Genomic DNA, 19,118 nt, shown 5'->3' on the forward strand with positions numbered 1-19,118 from the left:
AGCGAAGCCGGTGAGGATTCTAGAATGGGTCGCTGTAACTATTTAAGGCGGACCGTGAGCTCGGTGATGGTATTCATTCAGGGCGCTTCGCAGTGGAAACCGGTGAGAGGACAGCCAAGACGCTTGACGAGGCGACGTTTCTCTCTTCAGCAGCTGAAAGACCTTCGCTGATCTGGTAAGTTTTGAAATGAATTAAATGAACATCGGGCTTGGTTCTTGTACTACCGTCCGGGGTCGCACTGGAAAGTATTTTACTAATTCAATTCAAAATACTTCATTCATCCCAGCAGGGCAGTTTAAGATGATATTAAACAGACGGCAAGTACATTTGCTGTTAGATCCGGAAACTACATGAACGTATGCCAGTTGTATGTATATCAATTTGGAGGCTTTTTAAATTGTTATTGCAGTTTCGGTGTGTGGTTTTTAACTGGACTTTCTATGTTTTACAATGCATGTCGGTGTGACGGTAGATAAGTATGGGCTGTCAGGTTTTAGTCACAGATGTTTAGTAATCTCTAATGTGAAATATACCACTTTTAGATTTTTTTTTTGATCGTCGTTAATATTCTGTGGCTTGTGGCGATTATTAGGAAATTCACTAAGTGCTGTCTCTCAAAATTAAGCTCAGTGAAGTGAACCAAGCTTCTCCGGGTACTACTTTTAATAGATTTCAATTTATCGAAATGTAGTTATTGCCTTCGGTGTATAGATTTAATCTTGTAGATGTGATTATTGTACTCCATTGAAATGGGGGTATTTCGATTATCATTAATCGTACAGCTGTCTCGAAAACATTTGAGAAGCAATCGGCTAATGTTCAGTATGAAGGCACATGTAATTTGTACTTGCTTAACACCAAATGCTTGGCGTTATAAACGTTCGCTAAAATTAATACAGTACATCAACCCACCCGTATAGCAGTAGAACATTTCATTCAGTCCTGTTGCTTTCAATACCCATTTCTGAAAGACAATAGGCGTTTCTTAGTGTCCACAAGGGTCAATATAAAACAAAGTACAGATGGAGCCCAACTGGCGTTTAGCTTGCCTGATCTGTATTCATCTGTGCCACTTGCCTTTATGATATTAAAAACTTTTAGTTTTCTAAAAAGCAGTCTGCCCAACTTTGAGATGAGTTAAAACATCCAAAAAGGGCAATGTGGAAAAATCTATATATTATATATTGCCCTTCTAAAATGAATGTAAACCTAGTCTATAAGAAGTTAAATATTTACTAAAGGCACAGCTTTTTACTCTGCAAATCTACATTTACATGTAAAAAGTAAGTTTTAAAATTTTTATAAGAATTTCTATTTTTACACAATTTCATAATTTCAATTTTAAATGGATAAAAGATCCATTTAACGGCATTGATGGAGGCCTTTTACAGAACTACTGAATAATTCAACTTTATTTGTTAATAAAAATGTTTGTTTTACGATTTCTTTTTTAGACAAATGGAATGCTTCATTAGTTTTACCATACTGAGACTTGAAGAACTGCATTCAATTTCTGATATGTCATGACATTATATTTGATCTCCGTCATGAAAAGCTTAAGGTTAACAGAACTGTTTGTGTTTTGTAGAAAATCTGAAAAAAACAAGATGTCTGCACCCAAGGGAGTGTCTATTGGGATCGACCTGGGCACCACCTACTCCTGTGTTGGGGTGTTCCAGCATGGGAAGGTGGAGATCATCGCCAACGACCAGGGCAACAGGACCACCCCTAGCTATGTGGCCTTCACTGACACAGAGAGGCTCATTGGAGATGCAGCCAAGAACCAGGTGGCCATGAACCCCAATAACACCATCTTTGATGCAAAGCGGCTGATTGGCAGGAAGTACGAAGACTCTGTTGTGCAGTCGGATATGAAGCACTGGCCCTTCAAGGTGATCAGTGATGGAGGCAAGCCCAAGGTGCAGGTGGAGTACAAAGGAGAGAATAAGACCTTCTACCCAGAAGAGATCTCCTCTATGGTCCTGACTAAGATGAAGGAGATTGCCGAGGCGTACCTGGGACAGAAAGTCTCCAATGCCGTCATCACCGTTCCTGCCTACTTCAATGATTCCCAGCGCCAGGCGACCAAAGACGCCGGCGTTATTGCTGGACTGAATGTGCTGAGAATCATCAATGAGCCCACAGCAGCTGCCATCGCTTACGGGCTGGATAAGGGCAAGAGAGGAGAGCGCAACGTCTTGATCTTTGACCTGGGTGGCGGCACCTTTGACGTGTCCATCCTTACCATCGAGGATGGGATCTTTGAGGTCAAGGCCACGGCAGGAGACACACACCTGGGTGGGGAGGACTTTGACAACCGCATGGTCAACCACTTTGTGGAAGAGTTCAAGAGGAAATACAAGAAGGACATCAGCCAGAACAAAAGAGCACTGAGGAGACTGCGCACCGCATGTGAGAGAGCCAAGAGAACCCTGTCCTCCAGCTCTCAGGCCAGCATTGAAATCGACTCTCTGTATGAAGGCATCGACTTCTACACCTCTATTACCAGGGCTCGTTTTGAGGAGATGAACTCCGACCTTTTCAGAGGGACCCTGGAGCCTGTTGAGAAGGCACTCAGAGATGCCAAGATGGACAAGTCTCAAATCCATGACATCGTTCTTGTTGGAGGCTCCACTCGCATCCCCAGGATCCAGAAACTGCTGCAGGACTTCTTCAATGGCAGGGAGCTGAACAAGAGCATCAACCCCGATGAGGCTGTGGCCTATGGTGCAGCTGTGCAGGCAGCCATCCTCATGGGTGACACCTCTGAGAATGTGCAAGACTTACTGCTGCTGGATGTGGCTCCACTGTCATTGGGCATCGAGACCGCAGGAGGAGTCATGACGGCCCTCATTAAGCGCAACACTACCATTCCCACCAAGCAAACCCAAACCTTCACTACTTACTCGGACAACCAGCCTGGTGTCCTGATCCAGGTGTACGAAGGGGAAAGAGCCATGACCAAAGACAACAACCTTCTGGGCAAGTTTGAGCTAACGGGTATCCCCCCTGCCCCACGAGGGGTGCCACAGATCGAGGTGACCTTTGACATTGACGCCAATGGCATTCTGAATGTGTCTGCAGTGGACAAAAGCACTGGCAAAGAGAACAAGATCACCATCACCAATGACAAGGGCCGGCTGAGCAAAGAGGATATTGAGAAGATGGTGCAGGACGCCGAGAGGTACAAAGCAGACGATGATGCCCAGAGGGAGAAGATCGCTGCCAAGAATGCCCTGGAGTCCTACGCCTTCAACATGAAGAGCAGTGTGGAGGATGAAAACATGAAAGGCAAGATCAGTGAGAAGGACAAGAAGAAGGTCGTCGAGAAATGCAACCAAACCATTACCTGGCTGGAGAACAACCAGCTGGCAGAGAAGGAGGAGTACGAGCACCAGCTGAAAGAACTGGAGAAAGTGTGTAACCCCATCATTACCAAGCTGTACCAGGGAGGGATGCCAGGAGGCATGCCAGGAGGAGGCTGTGGTAGCCAAGCACGGGCAGGCTCAGGGAACGCCTCCCAGGGGCCCACCATTGAGGAGGTAGATTAAGAGGACTGGTTTAACACAGATGTATTTATTTTGTCTGTTTTACAGTACTAAAGTTTTTCACTTCTTTCATTAAAGTGGAAACCTTGTGAATCTTCAGTAATATGTTCTGGTCCTTGGATTTTTATTATCTGTGAAACATGGTGCAAGTTCTTTTGCTTATGATGGATGAGGTTTCTTTTTCAGTTATGTATGCTAATTGCTGTTTATACTCAGACACTATTAAATGTGTCGGTAATGGCTTGGGGATATGACCTATCACAGCATGTGTGACACAATATGTAAATAGAGAAATTGAAAATGTTTTTGTCCCTTTATATTTGTTTGTTTTTGGATTTTGTATGTTTTCAAATAAAAGATTCAGTGTTTTCTTAATTTGCATGGCTTTTTTTCCCCATTTTGGAAGTAATTCAAACCTTTAAAGTGTTTGACATTTTGACTTTAATTTCCTGATGATTCATAGTGAATAACAAAAGTTCCAGTATCATGTGCAGTTTACCTTTCAGGAAAACAGTGGTGGAGCCTTCGTGGGTGTATATGGGTAGTTAGACTACAGACTTTCTAAATGACTGTGTAGTTGTAACATCAGTTTGATGTAACATAGTGAAAGTGTATATTTAAGTATGGTATTGGTGGCCTTGGTGTATGTCTTTTAGCAACCTTGACTTTTAGATTCTGTAGTGTTACCTGGAAAAAGACTTTGCAGCTCCAAACTTGAGTGAACTGATGATATTGGATTATTTGCTTTTTATGCAACACCCACATATTTAAAGATGCACTGACCAAACACACAGCCATTACTCAGGACTTCGTCTCTGTGGACTGTTTCCTCTGACAAGAGAGGACTGAGCCAAACAATATCACACCTTAGAAGAATACCAGAGGCCACCAATGTTTTTAACAATTTGTACAGTTCTTAGGATCTTTGAAAGAGAGTCCCCTTAGTGCTTTGATTTGCATGTAATCTATTTTCATTACTTAAAGCTTTGAATCCCTGAAAATTGATTCCTATGTTGAATTTAATTTGGCCTGGAGTACTAGACAGAACTGGTAGTACAGGACAGGTTATTCTGCTCTTAAAAGTTAAAATTTGAATACAAACAGACTTAATTATAAAGTACACAACATATAATTTGGACCTTTAATCCTCTGGTCAATAGGTTTTGAACCATTTACTGTGAAGACCACTCTTTCTCAACCCCTACAATCCCCAGAAAGCTGATGTATTGAAATCCATTTTCATTACTTTTAATTAGTCAAATCCAGTCACTTCCAAAGCTGTTTTAAAAATAATATTTCAAGTAGCAAACCCGAAAGCTATCTTTGCTGTGTCGCAACTGACGTGTCTATATTTTGCTTGTATTTTATGTATTTATATTTTGCTTTTATTGTATTTTTTTTTAAAAAATAGGGAATTACAACACTTCACGTAGCAATTGCTCATGTGACGAGATATACAACATAAAAAAATACATCCCTAGAAAATGTCAATTAAAGTGGTATAATTTTGTTTGCATGGAAAAAAGGAAATACAGCAAACTGACAAAGTGCTCCTATTTTATAAGCAAGATTTTACAAGTTACAGTAATATCTATTTTATGCTTTTATCCCTTCTGTTAAAAAAAACATTGGATTGTGGTTTTCATTCAGTCAGAGATGCATCATTTCTTTCAGAAGTCAGATTTGCCCTTATAATATAAAACGCTCAAACCGTTATGAAAGGATGAGTATTTTTTTGTGGTCCTAAACAATCTGGGACTTAATTTTCTTAAACTAAGAAAGAGGGAGTACCGTAAAGTGTTGCACCAAAGCTGCTGTATCTTTGCTGCCGTAACCAGCAATGGCGGCGGTAGGTGGTAAACGTCTTGCCGTAACCATACTTATCGCGGCAGCCCTTCCCAACATGCTTTGCACGGCAGGACACGTCAGAATACGTTTCTCTTCACGCCGGTAACGGAGCTACGCATGTAATGTACCTGAAAAGAGGACTAAACTTTAAACATTGTACGGTAGTTTTTACGGTGGTTTAATCACTTCTTGTGCTTACGCGCTGTTACAATGATAATAACCTGTATTTAATCGGTTTTACGGCCTAACGAGGTATCACGAAAGGAAACAGCTGCTGCAGTAAGTACTTGCTGTAATTTGCCCCACCTCTACAACAGGTAAATATTGGTGCACAGCGATTTTATTATATTAGCAGTATGGTAGCATACGTTTTATATTCCTTGATAAGATTGAAAGAACTACTCAGTGTCCGAAATGTCTCTGTATCTGCCTGCTGGCAGTGTGACTTGTAATGTGTAACCCGGGCTACAGCTTAAGTTCACTAGTTTTAATTATTTAATGGGACAAATTAGGATGTTATATGTTAGGCTGATAAAATAACTGTGAGTGAACAGAATCGGTCAATTATTATCCGACACTGGTGAATTGTCATTCACTTCGGACTTTCACAGCGGGCCGATAAAGTGTCCGCTATCGTGAGTTTACAGTAGCACTGCATCACATGTAAATAAGAACTCGGTTTGCACAAGTAAAGCCAGACCATAGTGCTGTTTTTTTTTTCACCTGCTCCCTTTATGTCCTGAATGGTTTCAGAGTAGTAATGTAGCACGTACTGCTCTATCGTAGGCCACTCTTCACGTCCTGCTCCTAGGGAGACAAACGGGCCATGTCCCTTTCGATTCCGGATTGAAAGTCTCTCTGCCGTCATCACTCATCAGTCTTGGGCGGTCTAATGCGGCTTCTAACAGAAATTCTTCCCTCCCTCTCCTCTGAAACCCTCCTTAAGAGGTCACTCTTTAAAGCCCTGGCTTTCTGGTCCCGACAGACAGTAAAGTGCCATATGTGCATAGTGCCATACTGTATGTGCACGTACAGTACATTGGAATTCTTAATCGCGCTGATCTCTCGGGACAGACAGTACAACAGACAGCCCTACACAGTGTAGACAACAGGAACAATAAATATATTGTGGAACAATAAATAAATATGTAGTAGTGAGACAGGAAAAAAAGGTGGGGTAGACTATGTAAAAAGTGCTGAGTGCAGGAGTGTATTGAGTCTGGGGCCCTGGCGTTAGCTGTTGTTGAGGATGCACACTGCAGCAGGGTAGAAGCTGGTCTTGAGTCCGGCGGTCCTTGCTGTGACAGAGCGCAGTTTGTGGCCGGGATGGTTGGGTTATATTGCAATAGCGGATGGTGTTCCCCTGCTCTGGGCTCAAGTAGAGGCCGAGTGACTCTGCGGTGCGTATTCCCTTTCCTGATGCCCTCATGACCTGTCCTTCAGCGGCAGCCGGGTGAGGGAGAGCTGAGCGCACCGGACGAGGCGCCATGGCCTTTCCCTCCCGGCGCGGCTCCTAACGCGCAGTGGCAGCCATGGTCCTGCCCCTGCAGCTCCTGCTGAGGGCTGCGCGCACAGTGGGCCTCGTCCTCTTCTACTACGTCTTCTCCATCGGCATCACCTTCTACAACAAGTGGCTCATGAAGGTAGGAGGCTGAGTGAACGCGGGGCGGCCTCGGGGCCTGGCGCAGTAGCGTGTACTCGATAGACGTCTCCCAGCCTAAAAACAAGATCGGCCAGGCTGAGCAGTGCTGAATTATTCCTCTCCTGCCAAGTGGATCTCGGCTTGCGAGTGAACCGCCACCTGAGATGTGCAAAAGCTTATTAGCAGTAAAATGTTTTGCATTCAAATGAGACAATATTGCATTGAAATATTGCAATATTTGTGTTTAAATGAGATAATGTTGCATATAAATGAGATGTTTACAATAAACAATATAATGATGCTCACACGTTGCCAGCAACAAGACTCTCTTCATAAATGTTTCACTCTGTTAGCTGTGGCTTGTGTGCCGTCCTCTTTACACTCATGCCCGTGTGCACTGACACAGAAATGCGGTCTGTTTCTCCTTCCCTTCAAATGATACATTTTCCCGCATTTTGCTGTGTAATTCCAAATTCAAATATATTTGATGTAAGCACAGGCTAAACGCTTTTGAGGGTTTTATGCTTAAAGATTCAACAGTCGACCGGCAATAACAGTAACGGTAAGGCAACCGTAGGTGTAAGTGTATTCCGTTCAATGTTTAAAGATGAGGCTCATGTACAGTGCTGTACCTGTTCTTCAGCAGTTTCACAAGAAGAATAAATCCATGACTAAATACTTTTCTATCGCTCCTGTGATTGATAAACTAGGTTCTCAAAAATGTACAAAGGAAAACACAGGGCATCCTGTGATGCTAGTATTGATTTAGTATGACAGTTTTGTTTTAATGTAAAGTGACTATAGAATTAGTCACCGTTAGTTGCAGTTGTGTATCTGCCCAGGTCATAAGCTGACGAGCACATTTTAGTCTTTCTGTTCTTTGCTGTTGACCTGTTTGCTGTCAGTCAGTTACATCTGTGAAGGTGCTGGGGTAACAGAGGTAAATACTGTGTACGCGGGCTTCTCCATGCCCTGGCCTGCCTGCTCAGCCTCCTCTGTGACGGCAGTGCTGGTGCACGCTGCAGGGCAGCCTGGGGGTCACGTGTGTGTTCCTCTCTCTTGGCAGGGCTTCCACTTCCCCCTCTTCATGACGCTGGTGCACCTCGTCATGATCTTCTGCCTATCGGCTCTGACTCGGGCCGCCATGCAGTGCTGGACAGGCAAGCCCCGCGTGCTGCTGTCCTGGACACAGTACCTCACCAAGGTGGCTCCCACAGGTGCGGGATGTGGCTCAAGCGCCAGCAGTGATGAGGCGGCTCTCTGTACACAAGAGAGGAGATAGATGAACGCATTCATGACGTGTGATGGCTCTCTAGTTAACATTCACGTTCATAATAGAAACAGTTTGCTTTCAGAAGATGCTATGATGCTGAAGGGTGTTTCTGTGTCAATATGAATTTGATTTAAGAGATCTCTGTTATTGCTGGGCTCCTGCATTCCCAGAGACATTCAGACTTGGGGAAAAGCCAGTCCCGCAGAAGCTTGACAAGGGAATGAGTGCCACACTGCTCGGATGCAGCTCCTCTTTAGCCCAGAGTTTGTTCAGCGTCTCTAAGACGTGTTGTGCAGGCTGTTCGGGAGTTATCACACGTTGGGTAAAGTCCAGATCTGGATGGCATTGTTCTCTGAGGACTTTGGCCTTCTTTCCCACTGGAATGCTCTAAGAAACACTTTATCTAGGATACTTTACTGAGCAGTAAGAGGGCTGCCTGACTATCCTTATTTATTGAATTGTGAACTAGATCCATATGGTTATACAAATAGTGAAATCTTTTTTAGCTATACTGATGCTATAATGAATTAAGTACATCTGTTGAAGCTAGATGCTTTTTTTAATTAATCTGTTACATTTGATACATCATATGTGAATTTAGTGGGTGCATAAAATTCTACTTAGTTTGTATTCGTAATTGTGCCACTTTTTGTCATTTACTAATCTTTCAATTGGCAATCTGGAATGCCTTGAGCTAGTGGAAGAACAGAAGCGAGGATATGATGAGGATATCATTTTCTTTTGTTGTTTTTTTTGTCTTAGCTGTGGCCACGGCCCTGGATATTGGCCTGTCCAACTGGAGCTTTCTGTTCATCACCATCAGCCTGTAAGTCTGGGGGGCTGAGCTGGGGTACTAGTAACACGTGACACACCATGACTGTGGGAATGCCCCAACATGTGTTATTTTCTTAAAACTGGATCTCCCCCGATGTAGGTTAGGGTGGGAGTGTGGGTGTTTTTCCTGACGTCAGTCATTTAGGGATCTCTCCCCCAGTGTGAGGTGTTGTTCAGCATGTCTCGTTGCTCTTTTGTGGAGAATGCAGACGTTCCTGCTGCATACTTGCCTGGCATTGAGATCTGAACACCTTCATTGGTCTTCAGTCCTTCTCACTCACCTGTGGATTCAACTCCCTGAGGTTAAACCCTGAATTGTTATTTTAAGTTCAAAACGAATAAAGCTGAATACACTGTGATTAAAAAAAAAAACGCCATTTAAATCGTTTTAGCTACTACTGTGTAAATATATGGTTGTTTTTTCAACTATAACATCCCTGCTGCCCTTTAAACTGTGATAAGTGGTTTAATTTCCTCATGCACATTAGTTTTGTTTTTGTTTTTCTGCTTGAAAATAGGTGTGACCATCCCAGTCTTATATGTGTCAGCACAAGTCAGCATTTAGCATTTAATGAGTGTATTTTAAGCCTTTTCCAGCTAGACAATGAATTTTGACTGCACTCAGCTGAAGTTGTGTTCCAAGTCTTAATCCTGAGATCCACACTGCCTGCTCTTTGCCAGTTGTTGGAAATAGTGAGGAAAACTGCAGACTTGTGTTACACATACAGTAGTGCTCAAATTCCAAACGTGCCAGTGGCAGTTTCTCTTTCTCTGAAGCGTCAAAGCTGCCACAGATGTAACCAATGTAGCCACCTGTGACTAGCAGGTGTGTGAGAGGTTTTCTGTAATGTGGGAGTTGGTTTGGAAAACCTGCACAGAGCACTGAAGTCAACAGTCTTTAAAGCTGTGAGGATGGGCTTTTTGTTTTCCCATTTAGCAGTGGACAGAGTCCTTGTCCCTCAAATATGAAATAATTCATAATTCGTCTTGGGGAACTATTCTGGGGAAGGGGGACAAATTATTATTATTTTTTATTACGAAACCTTCTGATTTGATAACAGTGTTGTTAAAGTGACAGGTGTGGTAATGCCGTGTTTGAAATAATTGATGTCCATTCCCTTTTCCTTCATTTCAGGTACACAATGACCAAGTCTTCAGCTGTTTTGTTTATCCTCTTCTTCTCGCTTGTCTTCAGACTAGAGGAGCCGGTATGTTTGCCCTCGGGAAAAAATATCGAGGCTGTGACAATGCACTGAATGATTAGTATAATGAACACCTGCAATAGTCAAGACTGTGTGTATGTTTCTTTGTTTGTGAAGGATTTAAGCATAAGGAATCCTTACTTAACAAAACTGAATATCTACAGATAATTTTAAACCTGATGTTGAGTAGCTACTTCAAAACTGGTCTAATTTAGTTTGATCATTTTAATCGCATGCCAGCAGTGTTGCAGTGTGTTCTCTTTAGAACATTAATATATAAATGGTAAAAAAAAATAGAAATTGAGCCAACCTTTAAAAATGCATAAGTCCCTTGTGTTCTTTAGTGTGTATAGGTATTTGTTTATTAGGAGATGAACTAAAAGTGCACAGACTAAGCTCATAATGAGGTAAAGGAAGATACAGATTTCAGACAAAATTAATAGAACATCATTGATGGCTTCCAAGACAGAAGCTGTACAACCTTAGTTCGCAACTGCTACATGCTCATGGATGTAAAAGAGCACAGTACTGGGCATAAAATGGAGGTCAGTTTGGATGCGTATGTGATCAAGCCATACTTGTCTTCATTGCCTGTGGTTCTGACCCTGTCACTGCCTGCAGAACCCATTCCTGATTGCAGTAGTGCTCCTGATTGCCAGCGGCCTCTTCATGTTCACTTACGAGTCAACCCAGTTCAACATGGAGGGCTTCGTGCTGGTTTTGTTGGCTTCGTTCATTGGAGGAATCCGCTGGACCCTCACGCAGATCCTCATGCAGAAGGCAGAGCTGGGTGAGTTACTGAGCCCAGAAATGCTGCGCCAATCCTGAAGGTGCTGTCAGGCTGTTGCACTACTGCATTGTCCCACTGAGACACAGAAGAGCACTTTACTGAATAGTCAAAATCAGAATGTGTTTATTTAACTTCCCCAGTACAAACAGCTCTGTTTACTAGTCTGTTGTGTAAGGGGGCTGTTGTTTTGCAGGATTGCAGAACCCAGTGGACACCATGTACCATCTACAGCCCCTCATGCTTATCGGACTCTTTCCACTCTTCCTCTACAATGAAGGTAAGATGGTGCCCTCCAGTGGAGCAGTCAAGCACTGGTTCTGAAAGGAGGAAGGATCATATCTGTGTACTCTGTGCTCTTTCTCTCATATCAGCAAACTGAACTACTTGTTCTTTAATAATTTGATGGATCAATTTGATGGATATTAATATCGCTGTTCCTGAATTTCTCCTTTAATTTGTTTGATGTTTGGCAGGTATCTCTAAAAACAGAAAAGGCTTGTTAAAATGTTAGTTGCAATATAAGATCTGCTGTTGTTTCTGTTCATACACTTTTTTTCCCCAGAGATAATTGTTACATTTTATCACCTCCCTATCTAATATCACCGAGTGTGTTTATTAGATTAGTAGTATTATGAAGAAAGTTTTTTATTTTCATATCACTGTATGAAGTATTTACGATCAGGTTTGATCTGCAGTTGATTTGTGAATGAATGTTTCTCCAGGGCTGAGTCTGTGTGTGTCTGTCAAGCTGTTCCGGGTCAGTGAACTGCCCCCCCTGCTCTACTCCTTACTGACCTTGTCTGTAGGAGGGTGCCTGGCTTTCGGGCTGGGCTTCTCCGAGTTCCTGCTCGTCTCCAAAACCTCCAGCCTCACTCTCTCCATCGCCGGCATCTTCAAGGTGAGCCAATGACCAGTGTCTCTCACACACTCCGAACTGAGTGGGAGGAACATTGTGTGGGCACAGCAACAGGCACCACAATACTGTACAACACACGTGTTGCTTGAGCACATTCCAGTACCTTAGCCAGTCAGTGCAATTTCTGTGGGTGTCAGATGCATACAGACAACCGAGAAATAAACTGTCCAAATATGGAAAGAACATGTAATAATAATTCCTTACACTTATATAGCTCTTTTCTGGACACTCCACCCAAAGAAAGTGCTTTACAAGTAGTGGGGGCTCCCCTCCACCACCACCAATGTGCAGCCCCACCTGGATAACATCACTCACCACACATCAGCTATCAATGAGGAGGAGAGCAGAGTGATAAAGCCAATTTATAGATATGGATTATTAGGAGGCCATGATTGTTAAAGGCCAATAAGAAATGTGGCCAGGATACCGGGATAACACTATTTAAGTAGTGTAACATTAGTGTAACACTATTAAGAATGAAATATCTTGAGATCCACAGATTTTTTGTACATGGTGTGTGGATTAAATTCTAAACATGCCAATGTTAATGGGATATTTTATCCATAACTTTGAACGATTCATAGAATGGCTCCAGAGAGTGGTGTGCATATTTGTGGATAGTTCTTTAACGGTATTAGGTCGATATAGGTATTATAGACCTGAGTGCACACCTGTACACTGAACTGCAGCACCAAATCCATGAAAGTTAATCAATATGGACAATAGAAACAAATTAAACGAACCATTACTTGTTTTCTTCAACCCTACTACTTGTTCTTTAATATTCAGAATGTCTGCTGTGTTGACCTTTCTCTCCTTTGTCCACAGGAAGTGTGCACACTGCTGCTGGCTGCAGCACTCATGGGAGACAGGATGAGTCTTGTTAACTGGTTGGGCTTTGCCGTCTGTCTCTCGGGCATCTCTCTTCATGTGGGGCTCAAGACCTATTACTCCAAGGGTAAGGGATTTCTCTTGATTTGAGTATGTCGGATTCATATTTCTTGTATAAAATGGCTCTCAAAGCTGCAGAATACCAAACAACCTTTTTTTTCCTCTTCAATACAGAAATCAAGAATGTAAAGTCCATAAACACTTAAGGAATAACAAGTCCCTATGAGCGCCATCTGGCCTGAATAGGGTGCTGTCTAGAGCAAAAAAGGATCGGTCAAAATCAATAAATACCACTCTTGATTTATTTTTAATTTTTTGCTGTTGACCCCTTCTACTGTCTTGAGAATTTTGGCTTCAAACTCACTGCAGAATTCAATCTTTTTGTCCTTTTCTTTCAAGAATATGGACACCCTAAATGTGGGTCTCCTGTGGTTTGTTTCTTAGGGCGGGTTGGCTTTTCCAGTATTGCCTCGGTAATGTTAACAGCCTATGTCTTGCAGGAAAGGTCTCCCAGAGCCGACTGCAGACTAGTAAAGGTGGGGCCCCTGAACTGGAGCTGCCTCTCCTGCACCACAGTGAGGGAGAAGAGGAGGGCGATGAGCGGGAGATCGTACACTGAGGAAGACTCTGCCAGGATCATGTCTAGCTTGGTACGGTGAAGAGTCTTGCAGGCTCCTGATTTCAGGACCCTGTGCTGGACAGATGTCTCTGAGCCCTGGGTAACAGGATATGAACAGTCTGGGTCTTGTAGAGTCTGTGTCCATTAGATAAACTGCAAGGCACTTTGCTGCTTGGTTGGGATTTTGCCTTATAATGACTTAAATGCCAAAAATGGTACCTAATGGTAGGCCTGGTCTGTGTGGCAGATCAGGTGCTGACTTTCACATTTTGCCATTATTACTTTCAAGTACAGTGGACTGGTTTTACCAAGGCTAAACCATTTTTCTCTCCTGTATCCAATTACCTCATTTTATTGGTGAGTGTTTTTAAGTGGAACCAGAGAAATGATAGATATTTTTTTGCTGCTGTTAAATGTAAGTATGAGAGATGATACTTCACAGAAAGTATAAACCTTGCAAATACAATGGTGATTTGCTATTATGTTTATTTGCTTTTGTCTGATTTTTACCTCTTTGCATGTATAACTGAACTGTGATAGATCTATATCAAGAAACATCTCGATCAATTCTGATGTTTCATTATCACAACCATTTTAAAATATATTTTTTAAACGCGCAGTTTTAGTTATAATCTGCACATAAACTACCTTCTTTAGTCTTTTAAGAGAATATTGCCAACTAGCAAATTTAATGTTTTAGCACACTTGAGAATGTCCAATTTTGTTTGCCCGCCATTGGGAAGAGTAATAAGATTTTTTGTTTCTTTCTGAGTCAGATAGCAGCTGTAATGAAGGGCCAATTAGATTTTTGTATCTCTTTAGCAAGACTTTCATGCTTGCAGCTGCAGCAAGCTGAAGCAACGATGTTCCTTAGCAAGGTTGCTGGTTTTATTGGTTTCATTACAAAATAAACCTTGCGTAACACTGGCACCATCATATGAGAGCACTGTGTTGTGTGAGCTGTTTTCTTATTCTAGATTTAACAGCACAGACAGATCAGACGGCACAAGCCTGAGCCCCTTTCCTTACCTGTGAGGTAGTGAGAGCAGTAATATGTGCTGGGTTGGAGATATTCAGAACTGCATTTATTTCCAGATGTTGTCCTTACTGGATTTACTAAGATTAAAGGTCCAATGGGCATCTGTGGCAGGATGCTTTATGGTTATTTTAAAATAGAGGGGACCATGTTAGAGAATGGAGATAGTAGTGTTGGTCAGAAAGAGACAATTCCATTGCACTGGAAGGTGAACTAATTAGGTGATGCCAGTAGTATTCTTTTCCTATTTGGTGTTAAACGTCGTAATTGGGTTAATGTGACATTTTAGTGGGATTTTTTTAAACAATTGGCACCTGGGAAAATAAGGTTCTCTTACATTCTTTGTGACACTTGGTTATAGGCTAAATAACCTTGTTGCTTTACAGTATTTCTTTTGTGCTGACCACCAAACACCATAATACATCACGGGCCTTTTGTAATTTAAAAAGATTGTGCTGGATATGAGTAAAAAACTTTTACTTAATACTTTAGAGCTAAACCTCAGACCCAGCTGTAAAAAAAGTCAATTTGATTCCCTACCTAAAAAGCAGAGCAGCAGCATTTGTTTCTTCATTACTGACCCCTTCTGTTGTGAAGTACTATTAACGGGTCAATTTTACCATGTCTACATCAGGATTACTATAATGCACATAAGGCAACTTTTAAGGAGTGCTCATCCCACAAAATATTACAATATAAATCTTTTCACTGCAGACACCTACAGTATGGAGGGCATGTTTTCTGAAAGGGAGTTCTCTGGTCAAACTTATGAAACCCTGTACACCACAATGCATAATTGTGAAATATATTTTACCTGAATGCAGGAATTGCATGGAGGGCAACACAACTTCTGTTGCAGAGCATATTTAGGTCTAATCCAGTGACCCACATTCCACCCTACCATCACTTCCAAAGGTTGTATGCTGCAGGAAACAACCAACACTGAAGGTTCTGTTAATTGTTTTATTTTAGGAAAAATTAAATACTGTGCTTGGATTTACAAATGAGAAACGTTTTAAATATAATACAAAAACATACATCTGTACACAGATTTAAGAGATGACAACATTTGATGATCATAAATGAATGAATCCACAATTTCTATAACAACTTATTACTACAGTTATAGAACAGATGTTTCTTTAGCAATGTTTGCACAACTATCTTTGAAAGTTTTTAGTAGCAGGTCTTGTCATCACATTCATGCTTACAAGCTTCATATAACTTTGCCTGTATCAGTTCTTTTAATCCACCTCCTCAATGGTGGGCCCCTGGGAGGCATTCCCTGAGCCTGCCCGTGCTTGGCTACCACAGCCTCCTCCTGGCATGCCTCCTGGCATCCCCCCCTGGTACAGCTTGGTGATGATGGGGTTACACACTTTCTCCAGCTCTTTCAGCTGGTGCTCGTACTCTTCCTTCTCTGCTAGCTGGTTCTTCTCCAGCCAGGCAATGGTTTGGTTGCATTTCTCGATGACCTTCTTCTTGTCCTCCTCGCTGATCTTGCCTTTCATGTTTTCATCCTCCACACTGCTCTTCATGTTGAAGGCATAGGACTCCAGGGTATTCTTGGCAGCGATCTTCTCCCTCTGGGCATCGTCGTCTGCTTTGTACCTCTCGGCGTCCTGCACCATTTTCTCAATTTCCTCTTTGCTCAGCCGGCCCTTGTCATTGGTGATGGTGATCTTGTTCTCTTTGCCAGTGCTTTTGTCCACTGCAGACACGTTCAGAATGCCATTGGCGTCAATGTCAAAGGTCACCTCGATCTGTGGCACCCCTCGTGGGGCAGGGGGGATACCCGTTAGCTCAAACTTGCCCAGAAGGTTGTTGTCTTTGGTCATGGCTCTTTCCCCTTCGTACACCTGGATCAGGACACCAGGCTGGTTGTCTGCATAAGTAGTGAAGGTCTGGGTTTGCTTGGTGGGAATGGTAGTGTTGCGCTTAATGAGGGCTGTCATGACTCCTCCTGCAGTCTCGATGCCCAACGACAGTGGAGCCACGTCCAGCAGCAGTAAGTCTTGCACATTCTCAGAGGTGTCGCCCATGAGGATGGCTGCCTGCACAGCTGCACCATAGGCCACAGCCTCATCAGGGTTGATGCTCTTGTTCAGCTCCCTGCCATTGAAGAAGTCCTGCAGCAGTTTCTGGATCCTGGGGATGCGAGTGGAGCCTCCAACAAGAACGATGTCATGGATTTGAGACTTGTCCATCTTGGCATCTCTGAGTGCCTTCTCGACAGGCTCCAGGGTCCCTCTGAAAAGGTCGGAGTTCATCTCCTCAAAACGAGCCCTGGTAATAGAGGTGTAGAAGTCGATGCCTTCATACAGAGAGTCGATTTCGATGCTGGCCTGAGAGCTGGAGGACAGGGTTCTCTTGGCTCTCTCACATGCGGTGCGCAGTCTCCTCAGTGCTCTTTTGTTCTGGCTGATGTCCTTCTTGTATTTCCTCTTGAACTCTTCCACAAAGTGGTTGACCATCCGGTTGTCAAAGTCCTCCCCACCCAGGTGTGTGTCTCCTGCCGTGGCCTTGACCTCAAAGATCCCATCCTCGATGGTAAGGATGGACACGTCAAAGGTGCCGCCACCCAGGTCAAAGATCAAGACATTGCGCTCTCCTCTCTTGCCCTTATCCAGCCCGTAAGCAATGGCAGCTGCTGTGGGCTCATTGATGATTCTCAGCACATTCAGTCCAGCAATAACGCCGGCGTCTTTGGTCGCCTGGCGCTGGGAATCATTGAAGTAGGCAGGAACGGTGATGACGGCATTGGAGACTTTCTGTCCCAGGTACGCCTCGGCAATCTCCTTCATCTTAGTCAGGACCATAGAGGAGATCTCTTCTGGGTAGAAGGTCTTATTCTCTCCTTTGTACTCCACCTGCACCTTGGGCTTGCCTCCATCACTGATTACCTTGAAGGGCCAGTGCTTCATATCCGACTGCACAACAGAGTCTTCGTACTTCCTGCCAATCAGCCGCTTCGCATCAAAGATGGTGTTATTGGGGTTCATGGCCACCTGGTTCTTGGCTGCATCTCCAATGAGCCTCTCTGTGTCAGTGAAGGCCACATAGCTAGGGGTGGTCCTGTTGCCCTGGTCATTAGCGATGATCTCCACCTTCCCATGCTGGAACACCCCCACACAGGAGTAGGTGGTGCCCAGGTCGATCCCAATAGACACTCCCTTGGGTGCAGACATTCTTGTAGTTACTCTGTATTGTGTCTCTGTAAATACAGAGTAAATTTTACTGTTCAAATCATCAAGGTGCATAATACATATTGTATTTAAAAAAACAGTACAGTCAATGAAGTGCAGTGCATGGGTCTACATGATTTACAAATGAGAGTGATGTGACCTTTCTCTATGAATAAGGTGACCAAATAAATAATTTATATTCAAAATTTGAGACATCGGTTTTATATCTGCCCTTAAACATCAAAAAAGGGATTTGTCCCTGTTCATAAAGTGTTAACCCTGCTGTCCTGACTAAATTACACACAGGGCATATTTACTATAACATCACATTTTACAGATGGGAGGAAGCTACTTTTAACCATTCTGAAGTGCATTACCGACCAGGATAACGTGCAGCAGCTTCAGAGCATAGCAGAGCATAGCAGACTACACTAAAAGGTGAAAATTACTTCACCAAATTACGAAATTATCTTCTCTAAATAATCATAATCCTCCTTTTCACCACGATAAACGGCTTGTATTTATTAGTTTTCCGTGTTCATACAATTAAAACTACCAAATGACCACAGACAGAAATTAATTTGTATGCGTAGTATTTGACGCTTTGAAGTTAAAAGCAAATCAGACAGATGTCGGACAAAAACAGACAGCTCTCTGAATATATAAAAAAAATCAACTTCGTAGTGCATTTATAATCCAAACAGGATTACACAAGAATCAAACAACGTTATGTCTTTATGAAATATTTAGTCGATTACGTGCTATAGTCGGGTGCTATTACGTTATTCGCCAAGGTACAATTCAACACACGATAAGCCATTCTTGTTTTACAAGTCACCGTTAGAAAAGGCACCAATACTAGCAGAATTAAAACATCACCACTTTTCCTATTTTGTTTTATCAACTACGTTGTCATACAAATATGAATCCATTTAAATTAAACACTGAAAAGTTCCAAGTCGTACGCATCATTGTTTATAATAAAGTTTCTAATGTTGCGCAGGATCTTACCGTCTGTGTTCGTCTCCACTAAAGCTCCCTGACCAGCTCCTGTCCGGCGCAACTTCAGGTCTCCAGTGCACTTGACTCTGGTACGTACTGTAGCCGCAGCCTGGCTTTTAACTCGCCATCCGCTGTTCCAGAATCCTCTGGTAAAGTCATGACCAATAAAAACGCACGTTTTTGTTTACCTTGACAACAGTAGCCATGTGTCGTCTCTGACGACAAATCAAGGCGAACCGTTGAGAATGTTCTCGAAAGGACCGGAAGTTACTGACGAATCGGAGCGCCGGCAAATGTACACTTTCCAGACAAGGTAACCAATGAACGAACA

At 42.9% G+C, this 19,118-nt stretch overlaps 3 protein-coding genes across 5 annotated transcripts; 2 read left to right on the forward strand and 1 right to left on the reverse strand.

Annotated features, from left to right (window-relative positions):
- On the forward strand, positions 1-3,924 carry LOC148818054 (heat shock 70 kDa protein). The gene is made up of 2 exons (XM_088937578.1): positions 1-175; positions 1,590-3,924. The coding sequence occupies exon 2, from the start codon at positions 1,609-1,611 to the stop codon at positions 3,550-3,552; it is 1,944 nt and encodes a 647-aa protein (XP_088793704.1). The 5' UTR covers positions 1-175; positions 1,590-1,608; the 3' UTR covers positions 3,553-3,924.
- A 1,535-nt stretch (positions 3,925-5,459) lies between these two features.
- Positions 5,460-14,501, forward strand: slc35h1 (solute carrier family 35 member H1). Of its 3 annotated transcripts, none has more exons than XM_088937625.1 (10): positions 5,460-5,714; positions 6,841-7,040; positions 8,106-8,256; positions 9,075-9,138; positions 10,282-10,354; positions 10,970-11,138; positions 11,332-11,415; positions 11,861-12,036; positions 12,883-13,012; positions 13,446-14,501. In XM_088937625.1, the coding sequence occupies exons 2-10, from the start codon at positions 6,930-6,932 to the stop codon at positions 13,562-13,564; spliced, it is 1,077 nt and encodes a 358-aa protein (XP_088793751.1). In that variant the 5' UTR covers positions 5,460-5,714; positions 6,841-6,929; the 3' UTR covers positions 13,565-14,501. The 3 variants fall into 3 exon arrangements, with proteins under 3 accessions (XP_088793751.1, XP_088793753.1, XP_088793752.1); XM_088937627.1 differs by having other exon boundaries at positions 5,477-5,553; XM_088937626.1 differs by having other exon boundaries at positions 5,505-5,676.
- Positions 14,502-15,549: 1,048 nt separating this feature from the next.
- On the reverse strand, positions 15,550-18,872 carry LOC148818056 (heat shock 70 kDa protein-like). Its single transcript, XM_088937635.1, has 2 exons — positions 18,797-18,872; positions 15,550-17,814 (listed from the first exon to the last, which is right to left on the reverse strand). The coding sequence occupies exon 2, from the start codon at positions 17,786-17,788 to the stop codon at positions 15,845-15,847; it is 1,944 nt and encodes a 647-aa protein (XP_088793761.1). The 5' UTR covers positions 17,789-17,814; positions 18,797-18,872; the 3' UTR covers positions 15,550-15,844.
- Positions 18,873-19,118: the final 246 nt, after the last annotated feature.

This window comes from Atractosteus spatula, chromosome 19 (genome assembly GCF_055471065.1).
Source record: "Atractosteus spatula isolate fAtrSpa1 chromosome 19, fAtrSpa1.hap1, whole genome shotgun sequence".
Lineage (NCBI taxonomy): Eukaryota > Metazoa > Chordata > Actinopteri > Semionotiformes > Lepisosteidae > Atractosteus > Atractosteus spatula.